General features: G+C 42.3%; 1 protein-coding gene across 1 annotated transcript in view; it reads right to left on the bottom strand.

Annotated features, from left to right (window-relative positions):
• LOC308107732 (seizure protein 6 homolog) overlaps positions 1-27,318 on the bottom strand; it is a gene marked incomplete at both ends in the record, with an annotated part of 135,965 nt that overhangs the window by 88,819 nt on the left and 19,828 nt on the right. Inside the window, 3 exons of the mRNA XM_080460220.1 lie at positions 2,209-2,347; positions 3,412-3,606; positions 19,931-20,097. Of these exons, the coding sequence (XP_080316346.1) occupies positions 2,209-2,347; positions 3,412-3,606; positions 19,931-20,097 (501 nt within the window). The remainder of the gene's footprint in view (positions 1-2,208; positions 2,348-3,411; positions 3,607-19,930; positions 20,098-27,318) is intronic.

The following is a 27,318-nucleotide window of genomic DNA, read 5'->3' as shown; positions in this document are numbered from 1 at the left end:
ATTATGAAGGAGCAGGCAGTGGCTTCAGGCAGAGTTTGGCTTCATTTTGGGTCGCCAGACACCACCTGTCGCTGTCTCAGTCTCAACAGGGGGGTCATGACTGTTTTCTGAAGTTGCCACTGGATCCTGGGCTGTATTCAGAGCAGATGCAGCTAAAATGTTGCAGCACGCTCAAGAAAGTAACTGGTGTGAGAAAGCAGTTTCTGGTGACCTACGGAGGAGGGCTAGAGGTCCAAGGCAACCAAAAGCCTCAGTACCCAGGCCAACACCACATGTCCCACAATGGGGACCAGGGGACCTCAGGCTTCACCTGGAGGCTTCTCGCCATCGCAGTACTCCGCGTCAGGGGAGAGGGGGACGTCCCACTCCTGGAGCTCGGGGGTCCTCAAAGCACCCACTCCATCCTGACAGTTCAAAAAAGCTCGCCAGCCAGTCTCTACTGTTAGCCCAACGCAGAGCATCATGGCTTGTTCTGAGTGCTGGCCTGTGGGTGGTGAAAACTATGTCCCATGGCTACCGCCTACAGTTTCTCTACAAACTGCCTGTAACAACATCAGGCACCTTTACCGCAGTACACGACCGTCAGCATGCTCGTATACTACGAGAAGAGATGTCCACCCTATTAAAGAAAAAGGCCATAAGAGAAGTAAGGTACAAGGATCACAAGGCTAGGTTCTATTCCCACTATTTCCTTGTCCCAAAGCAGGATGGGGACCTTCATCCTATCCTGGACCTCAGAGGGATAAACACCCATGAGACAGCAGGGGCTCAGGATCCTCAGCTATCTGGACGACTGGCTGATATGTGCAAGCTCAAAGGAACAATGCTGCCATCATGTCGCTCTCCTCTTGGAACACATCCATGGGCTGGGCCTGCAGCTGAACAGTGAAAAGAGCAGGCTTCAGCCTTCCCATGGTGCAAGTAGTTCCTATCGCACTTCTGCATATACGGCCTGTCCAAAGGTGCCTTGTTGAGAACAGGCCTTTGTCCACACAAGTCCCACCGGACCCCAGTGGTATTTTCTCAGGGACTCCACATGGCCCTTCGCTGGTGGAGGGACTCGGCCAATATATAGCAAAAGGGAGTACTCTAGGAGCCGTGATTTATCACCAGCTAGTCTTCACTGATGCATCTCTCATAGGCTAGGGCCTGTATCTTAATCAGCTTATATACTTATGGGATCCAATACAGGCTTTGAGCCAGTAGGTCACATGACCTGGTAGATATTGAGCAAATATACAGTTTTGTTCATGGGAAATGTGAATATTCCTAAAAAAAAGGAGGAACCAGACTAGGATTCGGCCATGGTGCAGAGGCCTGGTGGGCCCAGTCGGCCCGTTTAATCTCTGGTAGTATTGCAGGATCTTCCCAACCAAGAACCGACTGTAATACCCTGCCAACAAACTCCGACATCTCTCCAGATTCGTTGCCTTCTGGTTTTCCCACAAACCGGAGATTGTTACGCCTACTGCGGTTTTTCATACCCTCGAGTTTGTCATGAAGGTGGTCCACCTAAGCACTGGTAGCTACTGGGTTAACTTCTAAGGATGCTTTCATTGTCTTGAAAACAAGCCACTCCACCCTCTTCTCTACGTTAGTCACTCGTGTAATAAACAAGGACATTTTCCTTCCACCGACATTGTGGTGTGACAGATATCATCCAAGCTGGCCAGGTCACTTGAAATCTTCTACAATGCAGTGAAAATATTTGCGGTGTCTTCAGCAAATTGCAGCGGCTTGGGACATGTGGCTGCCATCTTGGGATGTGTTTGAGCAATTGCTTTTTAATATTGCCACTGGTTACACTCTTCTTTGGTTTTGACATCCTCGTGCAGTGATCCAGTCTTCTGGCACACTATGCCTGTCAGCCCGTGATCAGGGACAAAATTATCTGGATATATTCAACACCACTTGAAGGAGCGTTTTACCTAGGCAGCCGTCTTGCCAACTGCATCACGTGACTCCAACTGACGTAGCTTTTATTCAACGTGTGTGTCACTCGCAGATCTCATTCACCAGCTGAGTGCTCCTTCATTATCATGTTAATGTTTCAACACTCATACTGAGGAAGCTCTACTCCTTAATATCAGCAGGAAGAAATGAAGCACATTTTGTCAAAATTCTATTCAAAGAGGTCATAAGTAGTTATGTAAGTTCAGTGATATGAGGGAGAGCAGATTGAATGTGCATATAAAAGACAAAACTTACACTTGAATGTCCAACATGATTCTCTTCTCCTCATCAACATGGATACCCCAGATACAGTCCTGACCTTTGTCGTAGGGCTCAGGCCAGTTAGGAGAGAGCAACACCCCAGCTGAATCTGTGATCTCACCACTGCATACAGCTGAAACGAACACACACACACATGCAAGAATCAATACAAATATTTTGTTTTCAAAACTGAGGCTGTAGAGTAATAATAACTTATCAGTGAGATACCAAAACATGAAAATAAAATGTGCATTCATAGAACCAGGGGTGACTGGCTGAGTCCCACCTGGTGTCATCAGAAAGGACTGCATGCAAAGTGTGCTATTAATTCTTTAAGATTATCTACAATATTTTTTTGTCTGTGAATAAAACTTCCTCTTATATAGCACATAATTACTGTGTGAGGACTGTACTCCCTGGTTATTAGTCTCCTCTTGCGATTTCAGGTTGTGTTTTCTCCTGATCCACACTGATGGTGCATTATTGGGGCAAGCCTCTCTCTACCCATGCAGTGTGTATTGCATGCAGTTAACTGTAAGTGTGCATGCTCAGGCTGTGGCTCCATTCATTCAGTTCACGTGATTTTGATGCCTCGTGGGGTTTGAAACCCGAAGCCCCACTAACAATGTCATTAAGATGCTCAGAGCTGATTGGCTGGCATTGCTTCACAGAACCGGAGCGAGTCTCACAAATACCAGCTTGTTAGCAGCTAAAGCTAACAAACAGTTAAGAATAAAAAATTATTAGGTTGATTATTTACGAGTACGAGTTTGAAACACTTACTTTAGCAAAGAAAATTAAAGTAAGTAGTTGTAAACTGTGTGAAGAAGTGAGGAACACTTTTTAAGAATCTCATTGGCTTGGAGCTTTACCGTGGACGAGTGGCTGAGCTGCTGTCTTAGAAACATTATGACCTGGTTTGAATCCCATCATTGATATAAATCTATTTTCTTTAATTTAAATTTTTTATTTGTTTTTGATCAGCTATTTCCAAGGCTCAACATTTTTGTGGGATCAACGCCTATATGGTTGTTATAATGTTGTGGCTAAAAGGTTTAGCACACACTTTACTTTTGAATTCAGTAGTGTCACAAGACCTGAAATAGAATCTTGCCCCACCAAGTATTTACATCTCGGAACACCACTGCATAGAACACATGATACAACAAGAGAAATCTAGCTGTCTGACATACAAACCTCTACAAGCTGGCTCTGTCTCATTCCACTGAGGATTCTTCAGGTCGATGCATTCAATGGAGACTGCGCCCTGTTCCAGTGTGTAACCGAGGTCACAGGTGAACTCCACCACCGCTCCCACCGCCCAGCTGTGATCGCTGCTGCTCAGGTTTCCATACTTCACAAAGGGCTCATAGCAGTGGCCTGCTGAAAAACCTTTGAGGAGAAACAAGACAAATGGAAGATACTGAAGTGTCTGTCAGCTGCAGGATAGCTATTTGAGTGAGTCCACAGGGATTGACCAGAGGCCTCATTGATTTCTACTATCTTTGGGATAATAATTGTGTGTCCCAACAATATGTGAGCCTGACTTTGAGCTGTCTGGTATACTTTTCAAAGATTTCTGAGATATGTCACTTTGCAATGCCGCTCTAAATCCTCTTTTTCTGCTGAAAACACCACTTTAGAAATAAAGTGCATATATTTATCTATATCCACAGTTACTTTATGCTGTTGGACTTTTATGTGTTAGTCAGAAATTTGGTTTTGTATTTTTCCAGTCCTGAGCAAGTGCATCTACATTTGGTTGAATTCACACTGTTTAACATTGTAAAACATTATTTGAAAGATGTGCTCAGACACCTAACATTACAACAAGGACTGTACTGACACGGTGTTCAAATACATACTCGCAATATGTAGTTTAACCCCTTTTTGCAGCTATAACAGCTCCCACTCTTCTTTGAAGTTTTCCCACCATATAATGGAGCGTTTCTATGGGAATTTGCATCCATTCATTCTGTTGAGAGTTTATGAGGTCAGGTAGTGATGTTGAATGTGATCTGGCCCGTTTGGTGCTCTGTGTGTGGCCCAGGCCAGTTCTTCCATGATAAACTCCTCCAAACCAGATTTTAGGGACCTTTTTTGTGAGCTGGAATCAAAAACAAAGCTGCCACAAATTGGTAAGCCTTGCATTGTACAAAATGTCTTTGTATACAGAAGCACAAACCTTTGTATCCATTCTCAACTGAACTTTGCAGCTGCCTCAATACAGTCAGGCAGGTTACGCTGCACAGGGAATGATTGAAAAGTTTATATTTTTCCTACTGCCATTCAATCATGTGAACTACTAAATATCTTATGTAGTTTTTCCTACATTTGTCTTATAGTTTTAAATGATTTTCTTATGATATTTTCTATTTTGTTTGTTTTGTTGTTTTTACATGTTCAAAATAAAGATCAGTCAGCAGTCAGTCAGTCAATCAATCAAAAGTGCTGGAGGAAGTAGAAACTTCCACAGCAAAGCATCAAGCCCACTTGAGAAGAAAGTTATTTTGTGTGTGTGTGTGTGTGTGTGTGTGTGTGTGTGTGTGTGTGTGTGTGTGTGTGTGTGTGTGTGTGTGTGTGTGTGTGTGTGTGTGTGTGTGTGTGTGTGTGTGTTTATGTGTTAGTGAGTATGTGTGTACGTGTATGTGCATATTTGTCATAACCCTGTAGGCGCCCCTGCACTGCGCCCAAACTGGCAATAATGCAATTACCTGTTAACTCGAGTGCAACGGCCCTTCACCTTCATGGATATGTGTTCGTGTGTGAATATGCATGTGTGTGTGTGTTTATAACGATCCTTCTTCTACAGTGTTGGGCTAAAGTTTCCATTGAACTCCTCCAGCAGTTTCTCCCCCAGAGGAGAGACACCAGGAACCATAAACAGGTTATAAAACCACAGGGCGCAAGGCAACGACCCTAGGAGGTTCGCACACCCCATATTTGAAACCAACAGGAACTCAGCAGCGAATGCAGAGCCCTAGCTGCCAGCCACTCATCGGTCGAACCCGACCCGGACACCACAGGTGTCCGAAATTCAAACTTGGTGAAACTGCCTCCCTATTAACTGCTCCTCGCTTCTCATCCCCGTCAGCCGAGTGAGACACACGTCTCTGCCACCTCGGGACGGAAAGAGAGCACAAAGTGGAACCACAAAACCAAACTAAGGTTCAGCCCACTGGACGAGCAGGACACAGTTTGGAATACTTCTTCTCTTTTCCCTTTTTTATTTTTTGGATTTCCAGCCAAGCAGCTCCCCGTGCTTGCCAACCTGAAGAGGCAGGTCCCTGAATTCGGGACGCTGAATTCTGACCCGGTAACAACAACTTACTGCTGAACAACACAGCACAATCGAACAGTAAGAGCTTTTGTCTGGGCAGCATTGTTAGATTAGCCTGAAGTCAACATGCAATGTGTTTTAATGTGTCGCTAATAAGGCATCAGCTGCACAGAGCTGCAGCAGCCTGTTTGTGTACGCTAAGTTCACGTGCACCATCACAGTACGAACTCGGGTTCCCACTAAACCACATCCGCATGATCACCAGAGTTCTAGCTGCATGTTCCGACACCCAGTTAGAACTCCGGCGCTCAGAACCGGACCGGCAACGCCGTCCGGCTGTCACTGTAACACAGTCTGCCTCGGTGAACCGAGCCACTCCGAGACCCCCTCGTGCATGTGTGCACGACGTGCGTCTTGTATATCTGGTTGCTAAGCAACCACTGCGGCCCCCAGAAAGTGCGAGTCAAATGCCTCTTGTGGTTGCGTGGGTCACCGCAATCTCTCTTGACGTCCACCTGGAGGACGCATCAAGTCATTGCGATATCCCTCTGTGCACCGCCACACGCCCCTAGTGGTTGTCATGGTCACCATACTGAACCCGACGTCTGCCTCTCTCTGATGGACATTCGACCACCTCCTCAATCCCACCATCACGCCTTCCCCTGAGGAAGCAGAGGCTGGGTTCTCAGAGGTAGACTCACTTCCGGGTCGCTGCTCGTGCGGTCGACTGGCCGGTCAGCTGAGTAGTTTTGCGCCGTTTTATCGTTTTTTCGTCGTCCTTTGTTGGACAGTCACACCGTCCCCCAGTTGTGGAAACACTCCACAGTCATCCCTATCCCCAAAAACAAAAACCCTAAGACTCTGAATGATCTTCGTCCTGTGGCCCTCACGTCTCTGGTGATGAAGGCTATGGAGAGGATCATAAAACAGCACATCATCAGAGCAACCGACCCCCTGATGGACCCACTCCAGTTTGCTTATCGCGCACGCAAAGGTGTCGATGATGCAAAAATTTTCATCATGGACTACCTTCACAAGCACCTGGAGCTCCCTGACTCTTCCGCCAGAATACTGTTTGCTGATTTCTCCTCTGCATTCAACACCCTGCAGCCCCACATCCTAGCCACCAAACTTTCCTCCCACTTCCACCTGGATGACCAGCTGATCCTGTGGATACTGGACTTTCTGACCAACAGGACACAGAAAGTTCGGGTCAACAACTCCCTCTCTGACCTCCGTTCCACCTCCACTGGCTCCCCCCAGGGCTGTGTGCTCTCCCCCCTGCTCTTCATCCTCTACACCGATGACTGCAGATCCACACAGCCCAACTGCCACCTGGTGAAATACGCTGACGATACAGTTCTCCTGTCACTGCTGTCAGGCCCCTCACAACACCACGGACCCGTTCTTCAGGAGTTTGTAGAGTGGTGTGACAGCTCCAGACTTGAACTGAACGTGAGCAAAACCAAAGAGATGGTGGTGACCTTCTCCAGGAGGCAGAGGGATCTGGCTGCTGCAGTCACCACCATCATCCATGGGAAGCCAGTGGAGGTGGTGGAGGAGTACAAATATTTGGGCACCATCATGGACAACCTCCTGAGATTCTCTGCCAACACAGAAGAGATTCTCAGGAGGTGTCATCAACGAATGTACCTCCTCAGGAAACTCAATTCCTTTGGAGTCAGCACAGCCATCATGATGACTTTTTACTATGCCTTCATTGAAAGCATCGTGACCTTCTCCATGACCTGCTGGTTCCACTCCCTCAGCCTTCAAAACAGGAACAGACTGCAGCGCACTGCATCGGTTTGCTCAAAAATCATTGGTTTGCCTGTCAGAACTCTTGCACACATCTTCAGCCAACAGGCCCTGAGACAGGCAACCAAAATCATTAATGATCCCTCCCACATTCTCCAACCCGCATTTCAATGGCTTCCCTCCGGGCGGCGCCTCTGCTGCATTGCCTGCAGGACTGAGAGGAGGAGAGCTACCTTTGTCCCCAAAGCCATTCTGCTCTTCAACTCCAGCTGCTAACATAACATCACATTCCCTTTTCCTCGACTATTTATACTATTTATACTCATTTATACTCATCTTACACTGTCCACACCCCATTTCACCCACTTCAGACACTTTACTTGATATTATGTATATACCATATAGTCTATAATTATTACTCTTTTTTTGTTTTTTACTATATTTATTTATTCATTTATTTTTATTCGATTTTATTCTATTGTCTGTCATTGTCCTGCTCAGTTGTAGTTGCCCAATTGCCCCTTGGGGATAAATAAAGTATTTTGATTGATTGATTGATTGATTGATTGATTGATTGATTGATTACCCAAGCTGAAGTCACCGAGGTAGTTGCTAAGCTCCTCGGTGGCAAGGCACCGGAAGTGGAGCTTAAGTTCCTTAAGTCTCTGGATGTGCAGGGACTGTCGTGGCTGACACGTCTCTGCAACATCGCGTGGCAGTCGGGGACAGTGCCTCTGGAGTGGCAGACCTAGGTGGTGGTCCCTCTTTTTAAGAAGGATCGGAGGGTGTGTTCCAACTACAGGGGGATCACACTCCTCAGCCTCCCTGGGAAAGTCTATTCCAGGGTACTGGAGAGGAGGATCCAGCCATTAGTCGAACCTCTGATCCAAGAGGAACAATGCGGTTTTCGTCCTGGTCACGGAACACTGGACCCGCTCTATACACTCCACCCGGTCCCTGTATGCCCGGAGCAGGAGTTTGGTTCGCATTGCCGCCAGTAAGTCGGACCTGTTCCCAGTGCACGTTGGCCTCCGGCAGGGCTGTCCTTTGTCATCGGTTCTGTTCATAACTTTTATGGACAGAATTTCTCGGCACAGGCAGGGACTGGAGGGGGTCCGGTTTGGGGACCACAGGATCTCGTCTCTGCAGATGATGTGGTCCTGTTGGCTTCATCAAACCTGGACCTTCAGCGTGCACTGGCGCGGTTCGCAGCCGAGTGTGACACATCTGGGATGAGGATCAGCACCTCTAAACCCGAGGCCATGGTTCTCGACCAGAAAAAGGTGGCTTGCCCCCTTCAGATAGGTGGAGAGCCCTTGTCCCAAGGGGAAGAGTTCAAGTATCCCGGGGTCTTGTTCACGAGTGGGGGCAAGATGGAGCGTGAGATCGACAGGCGGATCGGTCCAGTGTCTGCAGTTATGCGGTCACTGTATCGGTCCGTGGTGGTGAAGAAGGAGCTCAGCCAAAAGGCGAGGCTCTCGATTTACCGGTCGATCTTTGTTCCTACCCTCACCTATGGTCATGAGCTTTGGGTCATGACAGAAAGAATGAGATCCCGGAGACAAGCGGCTGAAATGAGTTTCCTCCGTAAGGTGGCTGGACGCACCCTTAGAGATAGGGTGAGGAGCTCAGTCACCAGGGAGGAGCTCGGAGTAGAGCCACTGCACCTCCACATCGAGAGGAGCCAGCTGAGGTGGCTCGGGCATCTGTTTCGGATGCCCCCCGGACGCCTCCCGAGGCATGTCCCTCCGGTAGGAGGCCTCGGGGCAGACCTAGGACACACTGGAGAGACTATGTCTCTCGGCTGGCCTGGGAGCACCTTGGGGTCCCACCGGAAGAGCTGGAAGGAGATGGATGGATGGATGGATAAAAGTCCCTGTTTATCAAATATTAGTGTTGACTTAAATGGATATTAAGTGTTTAGTTAGGCTAGGAGTGAGTTAGCTTTCAAAATAAAAGCCCCCATTTTTTTCCAAATAAAAGTCCTTGTTTATTTAAAATGACACCAAAACCCTTAAACAACGGTATTTAGGGATCAGCTAGATAATACATTAGTTGGCTTTCAAAATAAAAGCCTCCCACATTTTTCAAAATAAAAGTCCTTTTTTGTTAAAACTTTTTTTAATCTTATTTTTAATTTATTTATTTTCCACAATTTCCCATATGCAACAATGATTTGATATATGAATGAATTTGCAAAATTATGAAAAAATGGACACCCAAAAAATCTTGGCACTTATCATGTTGGGGTCCAACACACCACCACCGCATTTTGTGCTCTACATTAACCGAAAATGGCTCAAACACAACCAGGTCCCTCAGACATCACTAGCGAGTAGTGATGACTGGGAACTAATTTGTGCATATATATATATATATATATATATATATATATATATATATATATATATATATATATATGATGTATATATATATATATATATATATATATATATATATATATATATATATATATATATATATATACAGCTCTTGAAAAAATTAAGAGACCACTGTAATCAGTTTCTCTGATTTCTCTAATTTTACTACTGGTTTGAGTAAAATGAACATTTTTGTTTCATTCTATAAACTACTGACAACATTTCTCCCAAATTCCAAATAAAAATATTGTCATTTAGAGCATTTCTTTGCAGAAAATGACAAATGGTAATAAAAAATGTGTAATCTCGTTACAGGTATATTAGTATGGAAGAGTTTTAGGGCCACTGAAGAAAAAAAAAAATTCGGAGGCTAAAAAAAACAACCTTCGTGGCCCCAAAAAAAGTCCCAAATCATATTCAAGATTTATTTTTTTTCACGGAGAGACGTCTATCCATCCTCATCATTTGCCCGTAGATGTGAATTCACATTAAATCACTTAATTCGGACTATATCGGGTTGCTTACTGCTTATGGATGTGTGATTTTACACAGGATTTCCTTGATTAATAAGAACACATTTAAAAAAGCAGCCCGGGATCCGTGCCTTTGTACTTCGTACTCGACGAACTTCCGCGACGGAACAAGGCAGCAGGCTGCTCTGTCTCTTCTAGTCCTGATACTGATGATAACTGACTGTGTTTATGAGCTACATTCTGTCCTGTCTTTGAAGTCGGAGAGGACTCTTAACCTCTCTGTACAATGCAAATGATGCCTCCCAGCCGTGAAAGTGTTGTCAACGTCTAACCTGACGAAACATCTACAGGTAGGAAACAAGCCGCTCACTTTTACCGATACACACCTGGACTCTGTCAACTAGTTTTATTAGCTCGCTAACCTGTCAGAGAAGTATAGATGTGCTTTGTGACAAAATATGTGATTTATGGACCTGTTTGATGTCTAGCCTAAAGGGGCGTCGCTTAGAGGGGTCAGGGGTCACAAAAGTTGTAAGTAAGGGTTTTATGACCATTTTATGACCATTTTATGGCCATTTTATGTCTTTCAAATGGGTTTTATGGTTTTATGAGGGGTTTAAAGAGTTTAACGGATGTTTTTGCAACTCTTTAAATGGTTTTATGATCATTTTATGGCTTTCAAATGGGTTTTTATGGTTTTATGAGGGGTCTGAAAACGTAATGAATGTTTTTACTGCACTTTAAATGGTTTTATGGCGGCATCTGGTGTAGTGTTTTCAAAGGTGTTTGTTTTATTTGACAACTTAAAGGTGTAGAGGGGGAGTAATGCTGGTGGGAGGGGGGAGATGAGGGCGAGGAGAGGTCAGGAGGGAGCAGTTCACAAATCTTTACTTATGAAAGCTAAAACTCTATACACATGGTACATATATTCTATCATTGTTTTTCAATAAAGTATCTTTCCATCACACATTAGGCCAGTTAAACATTTGAAACTAAAGAAGGATTACAATCCTACCCATCCCGGTAGCTTCGGAGGTGTAGACAGACTTCATAAAGCCGTTCAAAACGAGACGGGTAAGGAAGTCAAGATAGATGTTCCATTCATGTTCAGGACACTTCATGTTCAGAAGAAATCATTAAAACGGTTAATAATGACATTTGAGGATTTTTTGTACAACTTTTTTTGTGGAATCCCTGATGCCCCCAGCCTTTGCCTCCAGTGGCCCCCGGGTCAATTGAGTTTGAGACCCCTGGTTTACAAGTTGGAAAGTTTAAGCCTGAATAGTTTGTGAGAACATGATTAACCAGAAACCTCTGTAAAGGCAGTTTAGTTTGGGCGTTATTTCTTTCCAACCCAGACTGGATTGAGTAAATCTAGATTACTTTTATTGTTAACAAGCAGTATGTACCTGATGGAAGCAAAAATACAAAAAAAACAAAGATGGATTCTCTTATAAAAACACAGCCACAACAAGTTTAAAAAACATCAAATACAAGCAACTGAAATAAGATATGAAGGAAATATATGTAATAAGTACAATGTAGAGGAATGGGTAGTGGCAAGTTTTTTGCAGGCTTGAAAAAGAAAGTTTATTTGCATACAATTGTTTAAACAAAATATTAAATAAAGTTGTAACTAACTGTTTTATCATGGAAACGCACACAAGTGCCAAGTGACTGACCTTGTGTCAAAAAATGAAAAAATCGGCATAATATCAGGTGAACATCTTGTCACAATAAATGTGACAACGAATACAAGCACTGAAGTAGATGAAGTTAATTTCTCATGATTTGAGATTTGTTCTTTCAAATTACAATGCTCTTTCTGGTGCCTCTAATTTCCAGCTCTGACTGGCACATGGAGGTCTGAAGGTCCACCAGCAGCATTTCAGACGTGGATCACTTTGTTCACTTTTCTGTTATTCTGAGTGTTTGACTTCTGCACTGTGGCCACCGATAATGAAATGGTTCAAAGCTAGTGACTGGCTGCAACACTTGTTGATAGGTGCTACACTGTACATGTTAACATACAAATGAATGAAAAAAGATATTTTAACCAAACTCAGTTTTTACCAACCTGTTGAGAAGACTACTTTTAAATAATTAAGAAGAAATTTGGGGTTGGAAAACATGCTTAACTCGATGTATCCCAGTTACATTAACTTAGGATAAATGATTTATTTTCCCAGTGTCCTTAGCGCATTCTTTCAGACATGCACAGATCTACTTTCATCCCACAGCATGTCCGCACACGTTTACAGTCACCTGGAGCTCCCAACAATCTCAATTATCATCAGAGTTGTGGGATGACTTGCATTTTGCACACTGATTTGGGAAGTAAATACTTTATTGTAAACCATTATGTTGTCCGATTGAGACAGGGCTCCTAACTTTAGTCATATTCAGAATGTGACAGTGCACAATTTAAAAGCAGTATTTATTAATGTTTTTTTTTGATACTTGGAAAAATAAATATTTGGTAGCTGCAGCCATAATTACATACAATGCTACAACAACCTGATGTGCTGATGGTTGGTTACATACGTGTCTGTATTTTGAACCTGTTGCTTTAACTTTATGTTCTGTTTCACTGTCCCCATTTCAGGCTGAAGCAGATGGTCAGTTTTACACACACACACACACACACACACACACACACACACACACACACACACACACACACACACACACACACACACACACACACACACACACACACACACACACACCCTCGTCACAGCAATTAAAGGTATTCACCTAATGCCTCATAAACTGAACAATGAATCCTTCTATTATGTGTATTTATTTAATAGGTAGGATTAACAGACAGTGTTACAATATCATCCAGCAGACACTTTTATTCAAAGCAATGTACATCTGAGAGTTTATACAACACAGGCAAAGATCAAATTAGGAGATAACTAGTTTGAGGCTAGTTTAAGTCCGGTTGGACAAAAGGTGACAACAGGCAGTACAGACGTATATCAATGTCTCTCCAGTTGAATCATGATAAAACCATTATTAAATGGATCGCGTTTGTTCATTCTAATTTTGGGACTGTTCAAAATATAACGTTAGTTGTTTGAGACTATTGAAAACATGTGTCTATTACACATTTAAATGTGCAACTTAAAATTCATTGCACATTTCAGACAGTTAGAAAATAAGTAATCATAGGTTTTTAATTTGTGACTTCAAATTTTCAAAGTGATATATAATGTAATAAGTAACTGTAAAACAATTAATTGCACATTTAGAAAGAAATATAATCTAACTGAAACAAGTTGTGATCTAATTTGCTTTGACCCGTGAAATGAAGTGTCACTAAAACTCATTCTTAACCAAGTACTCAACACTTTAAAGTTAAGTTTAAGAGTTTTTGTTTTTGCTTAAATCTTTTCAGGTCCAGCTGCACATTTTCGGCTGAAAAGAGAGGCTACTTGCTTAATCATTACCGTTTGAAACATGGACTCGACATCCCGACTCCCATGTCTTCATAAAGAGTGTCTTTAAATTCTATAATGCACTCAAAGTACACCTATCAACGTGGCACACTCAAAAGGATGCAGGCAGAATTAGGGAAACTGCATTTCACTGTCATTTGTGCAACTTTGTGGTGCCCTGCACAGAAGCAGACTTTTTTTTACCCATTTGGAAAGACATTTTAAACGGAGACAAATATATACAATAAAATGAATTATAAATTATAATATTAAGAGGTGACTAGACCTCAGATATTACCTCAATATCTGGGAACCAACAAATCTATTCCTTTTCATCTGCAATCTGGCCGGGATTCGTGCTAAAGATTCGTGAAATGCTCCATCCAAAGTGCAGGCCCTCCCTCCTGACCTCTCCTCGCCCTCATCTCCCCCCTCCCACCAGCATTACTCCCCCTTTTACACCTTTAAATTGTCAAATAAAACAAACACCTTTGAAAACACTACACCAGATGCCGCCATAAAACCATTTAAAGAGCTGTAAAAACATTCATTACATTCTTCAGACCCCTCATAAAACCATAAAACCCATTTGAAAGCCATAAAACGGTCATAAAACGGTCATAAAACGGTCATAAAACCCTTATTTACACCTTTTGTGACCCCTGACCCCAATAAGCCACGGCCCTTTTACGCCGGTCATCAAACAGGACCATAAATCACTTATTTTGTCACAAAGCACATCTATACCTCTCTCCTGTCAGTAACCTGCCAATACGATTACTTGTGTGGATGGTGGTAAGCCATTCTCAATACATTTAGAGGATCTCATGTTTTAGGTATTACTTGTGGCTAAACGTGCCATAACTTTTTTCTTCTCATTGACTCAGTCCAGCGGGTTGTTCAGTTATTATCAATCAGTGATTTATGCTGCCAGATACAGCCTCTCAAACCTCTCAAACATTTATATTTAGTCCGGAAAAAAACCTACAACTGCATGATGACAGGATATGATATCTTTGTTAATGTGTTCTGGTGTGACAGCATGCCGTTGGGGAGCAGATCATTGTGACCACCTGCTTGTACTTATAGTGCGTTTTCTGTTTACCTTTACATATTTTCTGTTTCTTTGGAAAAAGATGAGCACATTTTCTTGAACAGAAATCGTTTTGAGGACCACTTGAATAACTGAAAACTTTATTTGTATTGTGGTTTTGATTCTTTTAAAAAATAAAAATCAGTGTTAGACACCTGATTTGTTTCTGAGTTTTGATTGTTCAAAACTTGTTAAGTGCAATTTTTGTATGCTGTGTATAAGATTTGTCAATACACTGAGCAGATGACACATTCTATTCTTTCTTGTCTTTATATTTTATGTTTGCTGGTGAAGAAATCCAAAAGTAACTAAAAGTACTCTGGTACGTTACTTTTTTATTTTAGTACTTAGAGCAAGTTACTGATTCCTTTTTTTGACAGGTAACTTGTAATTGTAACGGATTACAGTTTTCAAGTAACTTTCCCAACCCTAACACTAATCAGACACACATAGGGCTTTTCCACCAAAAAGAACCAGGAGCTAGTTCAGGGCCGGTGCCAGGGCCAGTTCTTAAATGAGCACCGCCAAAGATCTGGTTCTTTTTCCACCGTTAACAGAGCCAAGTGAGAGCCACGTCATTGTGTCACTCCAAAACATGACACGTCACTGATTTCACAATTTCACGCTAACAGCGCTCATACAAGAACCAGGAGACGGACTGTATTCATCGGTTTAGTCCAGATTGCTCCATCTAGTTTGGCCTGAATCTTGCACGCAGACCAAAGAGCCAGAAAACATTTGTATCTCTATTGGGTTTTTTTCATGTCCATCTTGTTTTAGTCCGGAGCCCTGGAGTGGTCATTGAGAAAAAAAATAATGCGTGAATGCGCTTGGGACTTATTTTTCAACATTTGGACATTACATAGTGAATTTCTGCTCCTTTCACTTTATTTCTCTTCAACATGGAGGAATGGAGGTGTAGAATGATAGAACGCAGCTCTAAAGCTGTTTCCAATGACAACCTATGTAAACACACTCTGATTAAAGTTCTCTTCCACTTGATGTGCCATAAAAGGCTCATTTTATGGCAAAAAAAAATCACAGCTTTCATTTATAGTATGTAGTTTGTTTTTAAGTTGCTGATGAACCAAAAGTATTCATTATAAAGAAGTTCTGTGGGTTAGAAAATAATATTGGAGCATCTCGTAGCGGATCGCAATGCAGCCGAACACTGCATTGTGCAGCGTCTGCGTTGCCTCAGCCTGCGGTCAGAACGCGAAACAAGACCTGGACGTGAAGTTAGTTACAATGATGTTGCCATGAAAAGCGTGAAAAAAACGACAATGAAAAACTGCTTCTAAATTCTATCCGACGTCGCTGATTGACAGCGGCGGAGCTCTGCAGCACTTGACAGTCACGGCCCCGCGTGGATTAAGTTATCTTGTTCCCTCGTTTATCAACTTCAGTGAGCGACTTGTATCGTTCCTACGCGTTATATTTCTATTTTTCTCTATAACCACTCCAGGGCTCCGTGTTCGCTGTAGTTTTCAGAAAGCCGGTTCAACCTCGCTTGCGCCTTGTAGGTCGCAATACCTCCAGCGGTAACTCCGCCCCCAGCTGATGACACGTCTGGCCCCGCTCTGGCTCCGCTCTGGCCTCGCAACGATGTGGGGCCAGTGTAGCACCACTTTAGCCCCTGTTTGGTTGGGGCTTTGGCAGTGGAAAGACAAAGAACTGGTGCTAAGTCTGGCCCTGGATCCGAACTAGCCCCTGGTTCTTTCTGGCGGAAAAGACCCCACAGAGGGAGTGAGAACAGGAAGGGAAAGTGAACAAAGACACCGACGAGACAGACTTCAAAATATAACAGGAAGAGACAAACAGGTAAGTGATGCAGACTTGACAGAGACACAAGAGGAACCCTTACATTATGTCCTTGCTCATTCTGATACTAATGGCAAATATTAGTTATGAAGAATAAATGGCTTACAGAAAAGCCTTGTGGTGTCCCTCTGGACATGTCAAAAAGGGGGATAAAACACCATTTGTGATTACCACAGCTTTTGATTCTCTTTATATTGTTACTATTATTCATTTTTACTGTGCATTATATAAAATATAGTATCACACAGTTCAAGAGAAGTGCCATCAGAGCAGGTTTAATCATTTAATCCTTAAACTTCACACACAATCACACACATTAAATATTGTACATAACTAAGTTCCGTCTAGTAATGAAACTTGAAATCCACCAAAGACAGAATCAGACCACACCAATATAACAAGAAACTGTTCAGACTGACACCTGAGGTCCTGACAAATGGGAGGAAATCGGAGGAAAACATGCACCTTCTTACAAAGGGTGGAGGGGTACACACAAGTCACTGTTCGGTACGGTTTTGGTACAACGGAATAAAGCAACAAAAAGTCAGACATGTATGAGATTAGCTTTTTTAATTTATTTTGAACATACTGCAAAACTAGATACCCTCTCCTGTTATATAAAGTAAAAAGCAGATGGAACAAGCGCAATCAGAAATTTGTGATGCCCACCAAAGGTTGACCTGGACTCAGAAAAAAAAAGTTTCCAAATCACCTCCAAAATTTTATGGAATATTTTAAGCCTGAATATCTAGTTGTGGTGACAATTTCTACAAAATCAATGCAGTAGTTTTGACATAACAGACATACAGACATAGAGGCAGACAAATATATGCCGATGATTTTATTAGGTCCGTTCGTTCATATAGAGGAAAATAAAATAAAATGTATTTTTGGGATGTGTATGTGCCGATTACTTCTGTGACATTTTGACATTTTGGAGGTTCTGTTTCTTGTCTTTCTTTCTGTCTCTCTGTGTAACAACATTACTGTAGCCACCAGATACTGCCGCCGTCTTTTTTTCTCCCTGACAGGAGGGGAGCAGGATCCAGGGGATCAGACCCAAGACTCACAGAGTGGAGTTACGACGGTCCTACTACCCCACCCCACCACAGCACCGTGACCCCACCGCAACGGCACGGCCCTTAAACTCCAGACTGAGATTGGTTCATCATCAGACCAACGCTCATCATAGACTTTTCTTAGTATTTGTACTTATCTCGCCTGTCTGCCACTCTCTCTCTCCCTCTTCTATTCCTCTCTCTCCCTGTCCTATCCCATGTACTTCTCCCCCCAACCGGTCAAGGCGGATGGCCGTCCTTCCAGAGTCTAGGGTCCGCCCCACGGTTTCTTCCTGAAGAGGGAGTTCTTATGAACTTCTCTCCATGTGAGGGAGTTTTTCCTGGCCACTGTTGCTTGTTACATCTGCTTGCTTTGGAAGGGTTTAGTTGGGTTCTGTTGTACTCTATCATTGTAAGAGCGCTTTGAGATGTTTGTTGGTATGATTTAGCGCTTTACAAATAAAATTGAATTGAATTGAATTAAAAAAGACACTGCAAGCAAATTCAAAGTCAGACAGTAGAATATTGTGAAATGTGTTTAACCGGTAGTGGAAGTGCAATGTTGGCAGGCATGTACCTTGTAAGAAGCTGTTATTGTCAGCAGAAAAGACAGAGTCTATCACTGTCCCTGCCAGGATCCCCTGGATAAAGAAATGTATTTATTATTTTTTTTATATTATTATTATTTATTTATTTAACAAAACTCAGCAATCTCCAATTGCTATTTATGATACAATAAATTAACTTACCAGACTGCAGAATATTTTTGTATTTGGTTGTCACCTGTTGCCAGGTCCTTCTCTGGCCAGACAAGTTTGTTCTTTATGAAGGATGATGGATGAAACAGAACACACCATCGGATAAATGGCTTCAATAGATGACACAGAGTAGATCATTTCTTCCAGCACTTCAATAGGTCACATTAAAGCAAAAACACCTACTGATTAGAGGACTTGAAAAGTCATCAGCTCTGCATCCTTTAACTGTAATTATAACAGTTCCTGTGGAGTACATTTTATTTATTTACATGTTTGGGCTACTTACGCATTAAGCCGGTCCGCTATTGTCTGCCAGGTATTTTCCCTCTCTTTTTTAGCCGCACTTGTTTTTCCTTTTTTGCATATACTGGCTTTTAGTTCTTCATAATGTTGAATACGCAGCTCTTGCTCCGCAGGAGTAAATGAAGATGCGCATCCGTTATCCATTGTTCCAGCGGTGATTCTGTGATCGATTTCATGGACTTCTTAAGAATGCAGTGAACGCGCACTTTTCCCAAACATCCACAACTGGCTTGACTAAGGCCCGTTTACATGACAACTTATCACGTGACAACACCTAATCCGTTAAAAAAGGAGTGTGTGTACACTGCAGCAGCGGACACAGAGACAACGATGTAGTTAGTATGCCTGGTCACAAGGGGTTGCTTGATTTTGTAATGAACCTACACAGATGTGTGTGCAGACAACAATACACTATAAATGTGAAGAAAATGGAGAGCACCCGACAGCCGCATGGACTGATGATGCATCGGATGCTATCAGGGAAGAGTCTCAACTATTAAACTGCTGATATGGACGATAAAACTAGAATACCGCGAGTTATACCACTACGGGGCGCTATGTTTGTTTACAACTGGATGAGCAGAAGGGAGGGGGAGAGATGTGCATATGCGCAGTAACAGGCTCCGTAGCCTCTGGCAGTTTCTGCAGGAGGGAATAGCGGCAGTGTTGCCAGATCAGATTGACAGTTTCCAGCCCAATCACGTCTTAGAACCCGCCCATCCCAATAAAAACCAGCCCAAACCACAAAGTTGCCAGACTCCCGTGCAAACCTGCAAAATCATAACACAAGCAAAAAAAACCACACACAGAGCTTCATATCTGCACCAAATAACCACATAGAAATGACAGATAAATAGTTTTTTCCAAATTGCAATAACTCAACCATAGACTACACAAACAAGCAAACAAGCAAACAGCAAAAACTGCTAAATGAACCTCTGGCATCCGAGCACCAGGCCCTGATTAGTAATAATGCCTGCGTTGTAGCTTCTCCTCACAGACCCATTCCTTGGTGCAAAGTACCTCAACCAAGGGGTAGCAGAAAATCGCAACTGGTGGTCACGGGTTTGTTTCTGTACCATCCACAACTTTTCAGTCAGACCGTGCGAAAACCCGTCCCGCCCCGCAATGCTCCGGCACAGAAAGTGCAGTGGAACTGCGCCTTTATTGAATTGTTTGGTACTGCTGCATTGATCTCAGCACCAAACGTACCAGGTGCCCAATGGGAGGAGAAATTACTTCTGATCTTAAATCCTACAGATTTGTGTTGTAATAAATCCAACTGCAATTATAAATAAGTGTAACCACGTTCTGGACTTCAGTCATGTGTCACGGCTCTGGTGCTCACCTTGGTACCTAATGGCAACGCCTGTGGATGAGCCTGTGGCATCTGTGGTCAGCTCAATGAAGAGATGACTGGATGGGCTGAGGAGGCCTTCATTGGGTAGATACTCCACCTCATATGAATCATACAAGGTAGTTGCATCTATGCTGTTGCCAGTCTTGATCAGCAGCCTGGAAGACATAACAAAAGCTTAGCATCTGTGATGAATCTAAATGGAAAAACATGAAAACATTGCACTGAGATATTTAAGTGTTGACGTATTTCCAGTACCTGACTTTCTATTTATTGAGCACAGTATACTGGATTCGAAAACTCCTCAAATGTACTTTCAGCTATAACTGAAGTAATACATTACCAAAATGTAACCCAATATAAAAAGAACAGTTTATTTTAATAAGCGTACAAGAGAAGCACCAACACCCTTAAGTCATTATGGAGATCTTTGGTGCCTGTTTTCACTCCTTTTTTTATACCCAACAGCTACACTAATATTTTTCCATTGACTGTTGGAAAAAACAAAAAAGCTAAACACTGCTCAGCTTGCTGACCACAAACATTACTGACTCTCTGTCAGAAACAAAAAAAGTTCCTGACCCAAGATACAAAGTGGATCATACATATAATTTCCTCAATGTCGTGTTATTATACTAACAATCTGGAAGTATTCCCAAATCATAGAGGATGAAATATAATTCAGTCCTGTCTGTCCCTACTGTATAAGTCTTGCAGATCTTGGGAGTTTCTGAAGATGGCAGATGTGGTGCTGCTTAACTGGATGTGGTTTCGGTGCAACAGCAATGGAAGCGGAGTAAGGATGAAAGGAGATGACTCATAATTGGTTATTTTAATTGTGTGACCTCCACACACAACCTGGGAGTTTCAAGGGACCATTATTGGTCCATCAACCTCCACATTAAAATAGTCTGCAGGACTGGACCTAGACCTGGACTTGGACTTGGGCCTGGACCTGGACCTGGACCTGGACCTGGACTGCTTTCTTTCACCTGGAATATCTCTAAAATCAGGAACATGTTGACTCAGAGTGATGGTGAGAAATTAATCAGAGTAGATCATACTTTAAGAATAGAATATTGTAAGTCCTTTTATGTGGTCTGGTACTGGCTGTCAAAGTAATAGCATCCAGTGTTACTAAATGTTTAGATAATTTCTCTTTGACATGTTTTGGGCCAAATATATAAAACTTCTGTTGTATCTAAGTTCGGAAGCAGAAAATTACATCTAATCCAGGCTTTTATGTCTTAAAGAGCTGCCAACTGAGAAAATCAGCCATGGGGTGGAAAGTCGAAGTCAGCAGATTTCAATGAAACTTTGCATATGTGTTCCGTTTGATGAAATAAAACAAAAATAAGTACTTTTACGTCAAAATATATTTTGGTTACCATGGAAACAAGCTACCGTGATGCATGACATATTTTGGCTCTCGGGTGACTGGGAACACTTTGAATTTTTGCTAATCTTCTCAGGATCATATCAGTGCTTTAAGTGGGGCAGTATGCACTGGTACGCAGTACCGGCACTTTTAAATTTTACCCCTCAGCGTACCGGGACTTTTCGTAATGTCCAAACTGTCAGCCGCTACTTTTTTCGCACATTTTGAACCCAGCGGCTTAAACAATGAAGCTAATTTATGGATTTTTACTGGTAAACGAGCTTCATGCTGACAATCCATCGATGTTCAAGTGCATCACGTAACTGCACTCTGCGCTCCGGGGTTGACCAATCATCCTCAGATGAAAATCTCCTCTCCTCAGAATCACAATCAGCAAATACTTTATGACCAGAGATAAAACCCTCAGTATTTGTGTATTTTTGCTGTAATTTACTTGCCCTCTCTTCCTCTTTCTCTTTCTCTCTCTCTTTCCCTCCAGTCCAGTCTGACGCGCCACCATGTAAGCAGTTTAAAACAGTTTTCTTTTTTAAAAAAAACAAGAACGAACCCCCCCCCCCCCCCCCTGCAATCCCACAGTGAAATTCATGCCCTGTTACAACATGGACACGTGCTTATAGACAAGTGCAGCTTACACTGTATATGTACAAATATATTTTTTCTTTTTAAGTATGGTGGGTGCAGCTTATGTTCATTTTTAAAAAATAATTTACACTGTACTGTCTGTGGCACATATTGACGTGATCATCAACGTCAACATTTTTCACAATTACACACTTAAATCACGCAATAAGTTATAATCCTCTACAGGCAGAACATTTCCTAAAAATTCCATTCAAATAGTATTCAGCAGACTGCACCAGGTTCCTGTCCTGTCCGTTCCTACATGACACCAGGTTCCTCTGTGTCAGTTTTCAAGTAGATTCAAGTGGATTTTTTCACAATCACACTAAAATCACACATAATTGAAATATTGCTGTCAAGGCAGATTTTTAAAAATTCCCTAAAAAATTTAATTGTCTTCAGTGAACTGCACTAATCCCAGGTTTCTCTGTGTCAATTTTCAAATTGATTCACTGTAGCTTTTTTTCCACATTTACACGTTTAAATTACACCCAATATATGTATGCTGTACAGACTGATTAAATAAAAATCCCCACAGGGACAATAAAAGTATATCTGAACTTATTCAGGATGGTGTGTAGTGACATCCACTCATCTCTATCTCTTTCTCTCTGTCATTCTTCTCTTTAAAAATATAACAATCTTAAATGAAAAGTGACTGTTACAAACCAGTGAATTGTCAACAATAAATACACAATAATCACCAGGAATCGGTCAGTACAGCTAACAGGCGTTTATTAACAAAAATGTATTAATTCACAAACAATTCTGAAATCATCTCATAAATCAACACATCCAAGTAGCAAACGTCATCTAACACGGAGATCTAATCTACTAAACAGCAAACACTATGCACAAAGCGTGTGTGTGTGTGTGTGTGTGTGTGTGTGTGTGTGTGTGTGTGTGTGTGTGTGTGTGGTCAGGAGTGATGAGGGTGAATAGTTGTAATGACCACGGACGTCCACCAGGTGGAGGCAGACCTTGGAGGGTCACTTTTCTCAGTCAGCAGCTCTTAAGACAGGCTTTAACAAGTTGATCAGTATCATCTGGTTTCACTGATCTATAGACTTGTGATTTGTCTGCACAGCAGTGGAAGTTAATGGAGTGTTTCCTGATACTATCCCTACAGTAAACACATACAGTAGTTTCTGTAGAGATAGTTCCTAAGACAGTATAGTTCCCAAAACAGAACTCTGTGGAACTCCATGTTTAACTTTAGTCTGAGCTGAAGAGTCATTAATATGAACGAAGTGGAACTTTTCTGATAAAGATGATTAAACCAGTTTATTGCTGAACCTTTAACCCTGATGATATGTTCTAGTCTCTGTAATAGGATGATCATAGTATCTAATGCAGAAGAGATACCAGAACAGGACCAGGACCAGTGTTGCCACAGTTACTTTAAAAAACGAATCCAATTACTGATTACGAGTTGGTCCTTTCAAAAGTAACTTTGTTATTTCACCGATTACTTGTTTTTAAAAGTAACTAAGTTGGGTTATACAATACTTTTTTAGTTACTTTCAGCAGCTGCCAACAACACCCACCATCGTCTGAACATAAAAATGACTACCGGTTTAGCCAAAAACTCTGCTGATCCCTGCCTCCTGCACATGCTGATACATATTTAACCTTTGACTTTCATTCTTTGTTGTATTTATATCTGACTCACGTTTTTTAAATCCGATTTTTACTATTACTCGTATTTATTTACCCAGAAATGTAGTTGTAGTCTGTTGTTGCACTAATTCTTTATTTATTTGCACTGCTGACTCTATGCGACTTTAATTGTCCCCTCCCATGGACAAATAAAGTCTTTCATTGATTGAGTTTGGAGGAGAATGGAGGAGCTGCTGGTTCTCTTTAATAATAAAGTGGCTTTGCAGACAAAAAACTCGTCCTGCTGGACGCTACAGTAGTAACGCACTGTGACTAGGACAAGTAACTTTAATCTGATTACTGGTTTGGAAATAGTAACAGGTTAGATTACTCGTTACTGAAAAAAGTGGTGTTGGATTATTTCAACTTGAGTTCTTCAATGTCGTCTGCCATTTTAGCTTCACTGTTAGAGACAATAGGATTGCATCCTCCCATGTGTTTTTCCCTCCATTTCGTACCATGTAGTTACTCTGATACTCAGACAACAGCCTGTTGATGTGTAAACAAGGAAGTGACAGCAAACTTGAGCCCGCCTCAAAGAACAGAGTCCATTATGATTGGTGCAGAGTGTAACACAGGAAGTGGTCACAGGAGGCGGTACACAGAGATGGAAGGAAGTCCGCCTCTCTGATTCAAAAGTCGTTGGCTGTTTTCCAATACCCATACTTGTCCATACTTGTGCTCTCGTGTACTTGTGAAACGTCACCAGTGGGAGACCAAGTACTGTTCCAATCCTTAGGCCGCAAGGTAAGAACCTTTACTTATAAATGAAGTCCATGCGCCGCTCCTTCTGAACAAAAGCATCGATAACTTGTTTATAGAAGTTTAGAAAACTGTTTTATTTTAGATATGTAATCCTCCATGTTAAAAGTAAGTCCAGGCGAGAGGAAAAAATAAACGATCGCTGCCGCTGCACTTGACTTGCTAACTGTAGCTTGTTGTCACTTATTCTGCAGCCGAAGAGTCGCAAGAAGGATCCCTGGGATCACTAGCGCCCCACTACCATGAGGCAGGAGAACTGCGTGCCTCACCCAGTGCGTTTTCGCAGCCGTTTTATGATTGCTCAGCACAAGAAACACGTTAAACACATACAGTTGTTGACAAAATACACTGTACATTATATACCTCAGTTAACTAAACTATGGAAATTTATAATATTATTCATATAGCAAAAGTGTTTGAACATTTTAACAGCGACATACAGAGAGATAGCAATCCATGGTGAGGCTCAGCTGGCTGCTGCCTCACCGCAGGTCTCTTCTCAGTATTTGAACGGTAAATGTGAAAATTCAGCGATTTTGAATAAAAATGATCTAAAACTGGTGAAGTTAAATGGAAAATAACTTTATAGTATAATCACTGGATACATATAACAATTTAATAATTTTTTTTTCTTTTTACATTTTTTTTCTTTCCATGATGGCAGGTGAGGCACTGCCTCACCTGCCTCCCCTGACTGCACGTCACTGAGTGCTATAATAACAACTGTGCGCTGCAGGCATGGATATAGTACTTCCTCTGTTACCCAGCAGAAAGTACCCAGCTGGTACCAGTGCTTGCTGGTACATGGAGGATCTATGCAGGACAAGGGCATCCTGCACAGATCCCCAGTTGCCAATGTACACATCATTAAGCCTCATACACTTACTGGCCACTTTATTAGGAACACCTGTCCAAATGCTCGTCAACGCAAATTTCTAATCAGCCAATCACATGGCAGCAACTCAATGCATTTAGGCATGTAGACATGGTCAAGATGATCTGCTGCAGTTCAAACCGAGCATCAGAATGAGGAAGAAAGGTGATTTAAGTGACTTTGAACGTGGCATGGTTGTTGGTGCCAGACGGGCTGGTCCGAGTATTTCAGAAACTAGTGATCTACAGGGATTTTCACGCACAACCATCTCGAGGGTTTACTGAGAATGGTCCGAAAAAGAGAAAATATCCAGTGAGCAGCAGTTCTCTGGGCACAAATGCCTTGTTGATGCCAGAGGTCAGAGGAGAATGGCCAGACTGGTTCGAGCTGATAACGACAACAGTAACTCAAATAACCACTCATACAACCGAGGTATGCAAAAGAGCATCTCTGAACACACAACACGTGGAACCTTGAGGCGGATGGGCTACAGCGGCAGAAGACCACACCGGGTGCCACTCCTGTCAGCTAAGAACAGGAAACTGAGGCTACAATTCGCACAGGCTCACCAAAATTGGACAATAGAAGATTAGAAAAACGTTGCCTGGTCTGATGAGTCTCGATTTCTGCTGTGACATTCGGATGGTCGGGTCAGAATTTGGCGTCAACAACATGAAAGCATGGATCCATCCTGCCTTGTATCAACGGTTCAGGCTGGTGGTGGTGGTGTAATGGTGTGGGGGATATTCTCTTGGCACACTTTGGGCCCCTTAGTACCAATTAAGCATTGTGTCAACGGCACAGCCTCCCTCAGTATTGTTGCTGACCATGTCCATCCCTTTATGACCACAGTGTACCCATCTTCTGATGGCTACTTCCAGCAGGATAACACGCCATGTCATAGAGCTCCAATCATCTCAGACTGGTTTCTTGAACATGACAAGGAGTTCACTGGACTCAAACGGCCTCCACAGTCACCAGATCTCAATCCAATAGAGAACCTTTGGGATGTGGTGGAACGGGAGATTCACATCATGGATGTGCAGCCGACAAATCTGCAGCAACTGCGTGATGCTATCATGTCAACATGGACCAAACTCTCTGAGGAATGTTTCCAGTACCTTGTTGAATTTATGCCACGAAGGATTAAGGCAGTTTGGAAGGCAAAAAGGTGGTCCAACCCGGTACTAACAAGATGTACCTTTTAAAGTGGCAGGTGAGTGTATATTAGAGACTCTTTTCTAACGACAGGTAGATGCAGGAAAGATTCTACCTTGCTGAAATGTTTCAGCTGCACCTGTAGTCTTCCTCAGAGCGTCATCTGGTTGTGATGACGTGTCGGTCTTCATCAGGTGACTGGCCTGAGGAAGACTACAGGTGCAGCTGAAACATGTCAGCCAGGTAGACTCTTCCCTGCATATACCTGTGGTTAAAAGTCTATAATATGCATGTTTAGAATGACAAAATGTAACTCAATTCAACTATCAATAATCCTCCTTTGGCATCACAAATAACTACACTATGATAGAGGGGAAAGGTTTTCTGTTTAGGTAACAGATGTGTTGTGGCTCTGCAGGAGGAAGAATTAGAACGTGACACCATCAATCAGCAGTACAGCAGAATGCCTGATGACCAGCAGGACCATAAGTGTCAACATAACGATGCTTCCTGGAAACCCTGAAGCTGGAGTCACAACACCTCCAGGAGAGAGAGTGTCCAGGATAGGAACATTATTGACCTGTGTATCACTGCAGTGGTTCCTGGGAAATAAAAGAAAGAACTTTAGAATTTTTAAAAACAATGCAATCTTTCTATGTACATAATGTTTCTAACTTGTATTTTTACTGTTGTAGGTTCTGCTGAAGTTAATTGAATAAAGTTTCCTTTATCTTCTGCTTGATATCTTCCTTTGCTCGACAGAATAAGCCATGTGTGTATTTATGTATTTACTCTCACACAGTATAAGCCATTTATGTATTCATTCTAAAGAGAAATTATTACAGCTAATGATTGGAATTCTTAACTGTAGGATGTATATTAGACAAATGGAATATAGTACATATT

This window comes from Lipophrys pholis, assembly GCF_963383615.2.
Source record: "Lipophrys pholis genome assembly, chromosome: 3".
In the NCBI taxonomy this organism is placed as follows: domain Eukaryota; kingdom Metazoa; phylum Chordata; class Actinopteri; order Blenniiformes; family Blenniidae; genus Lipophrys; species Lipophrys pholis.
The sequence above is the reverse complement of the archived record's forward strand: the minus strand, read 5'-3'. Positions and strand labels throughout refer to the sequence as shown.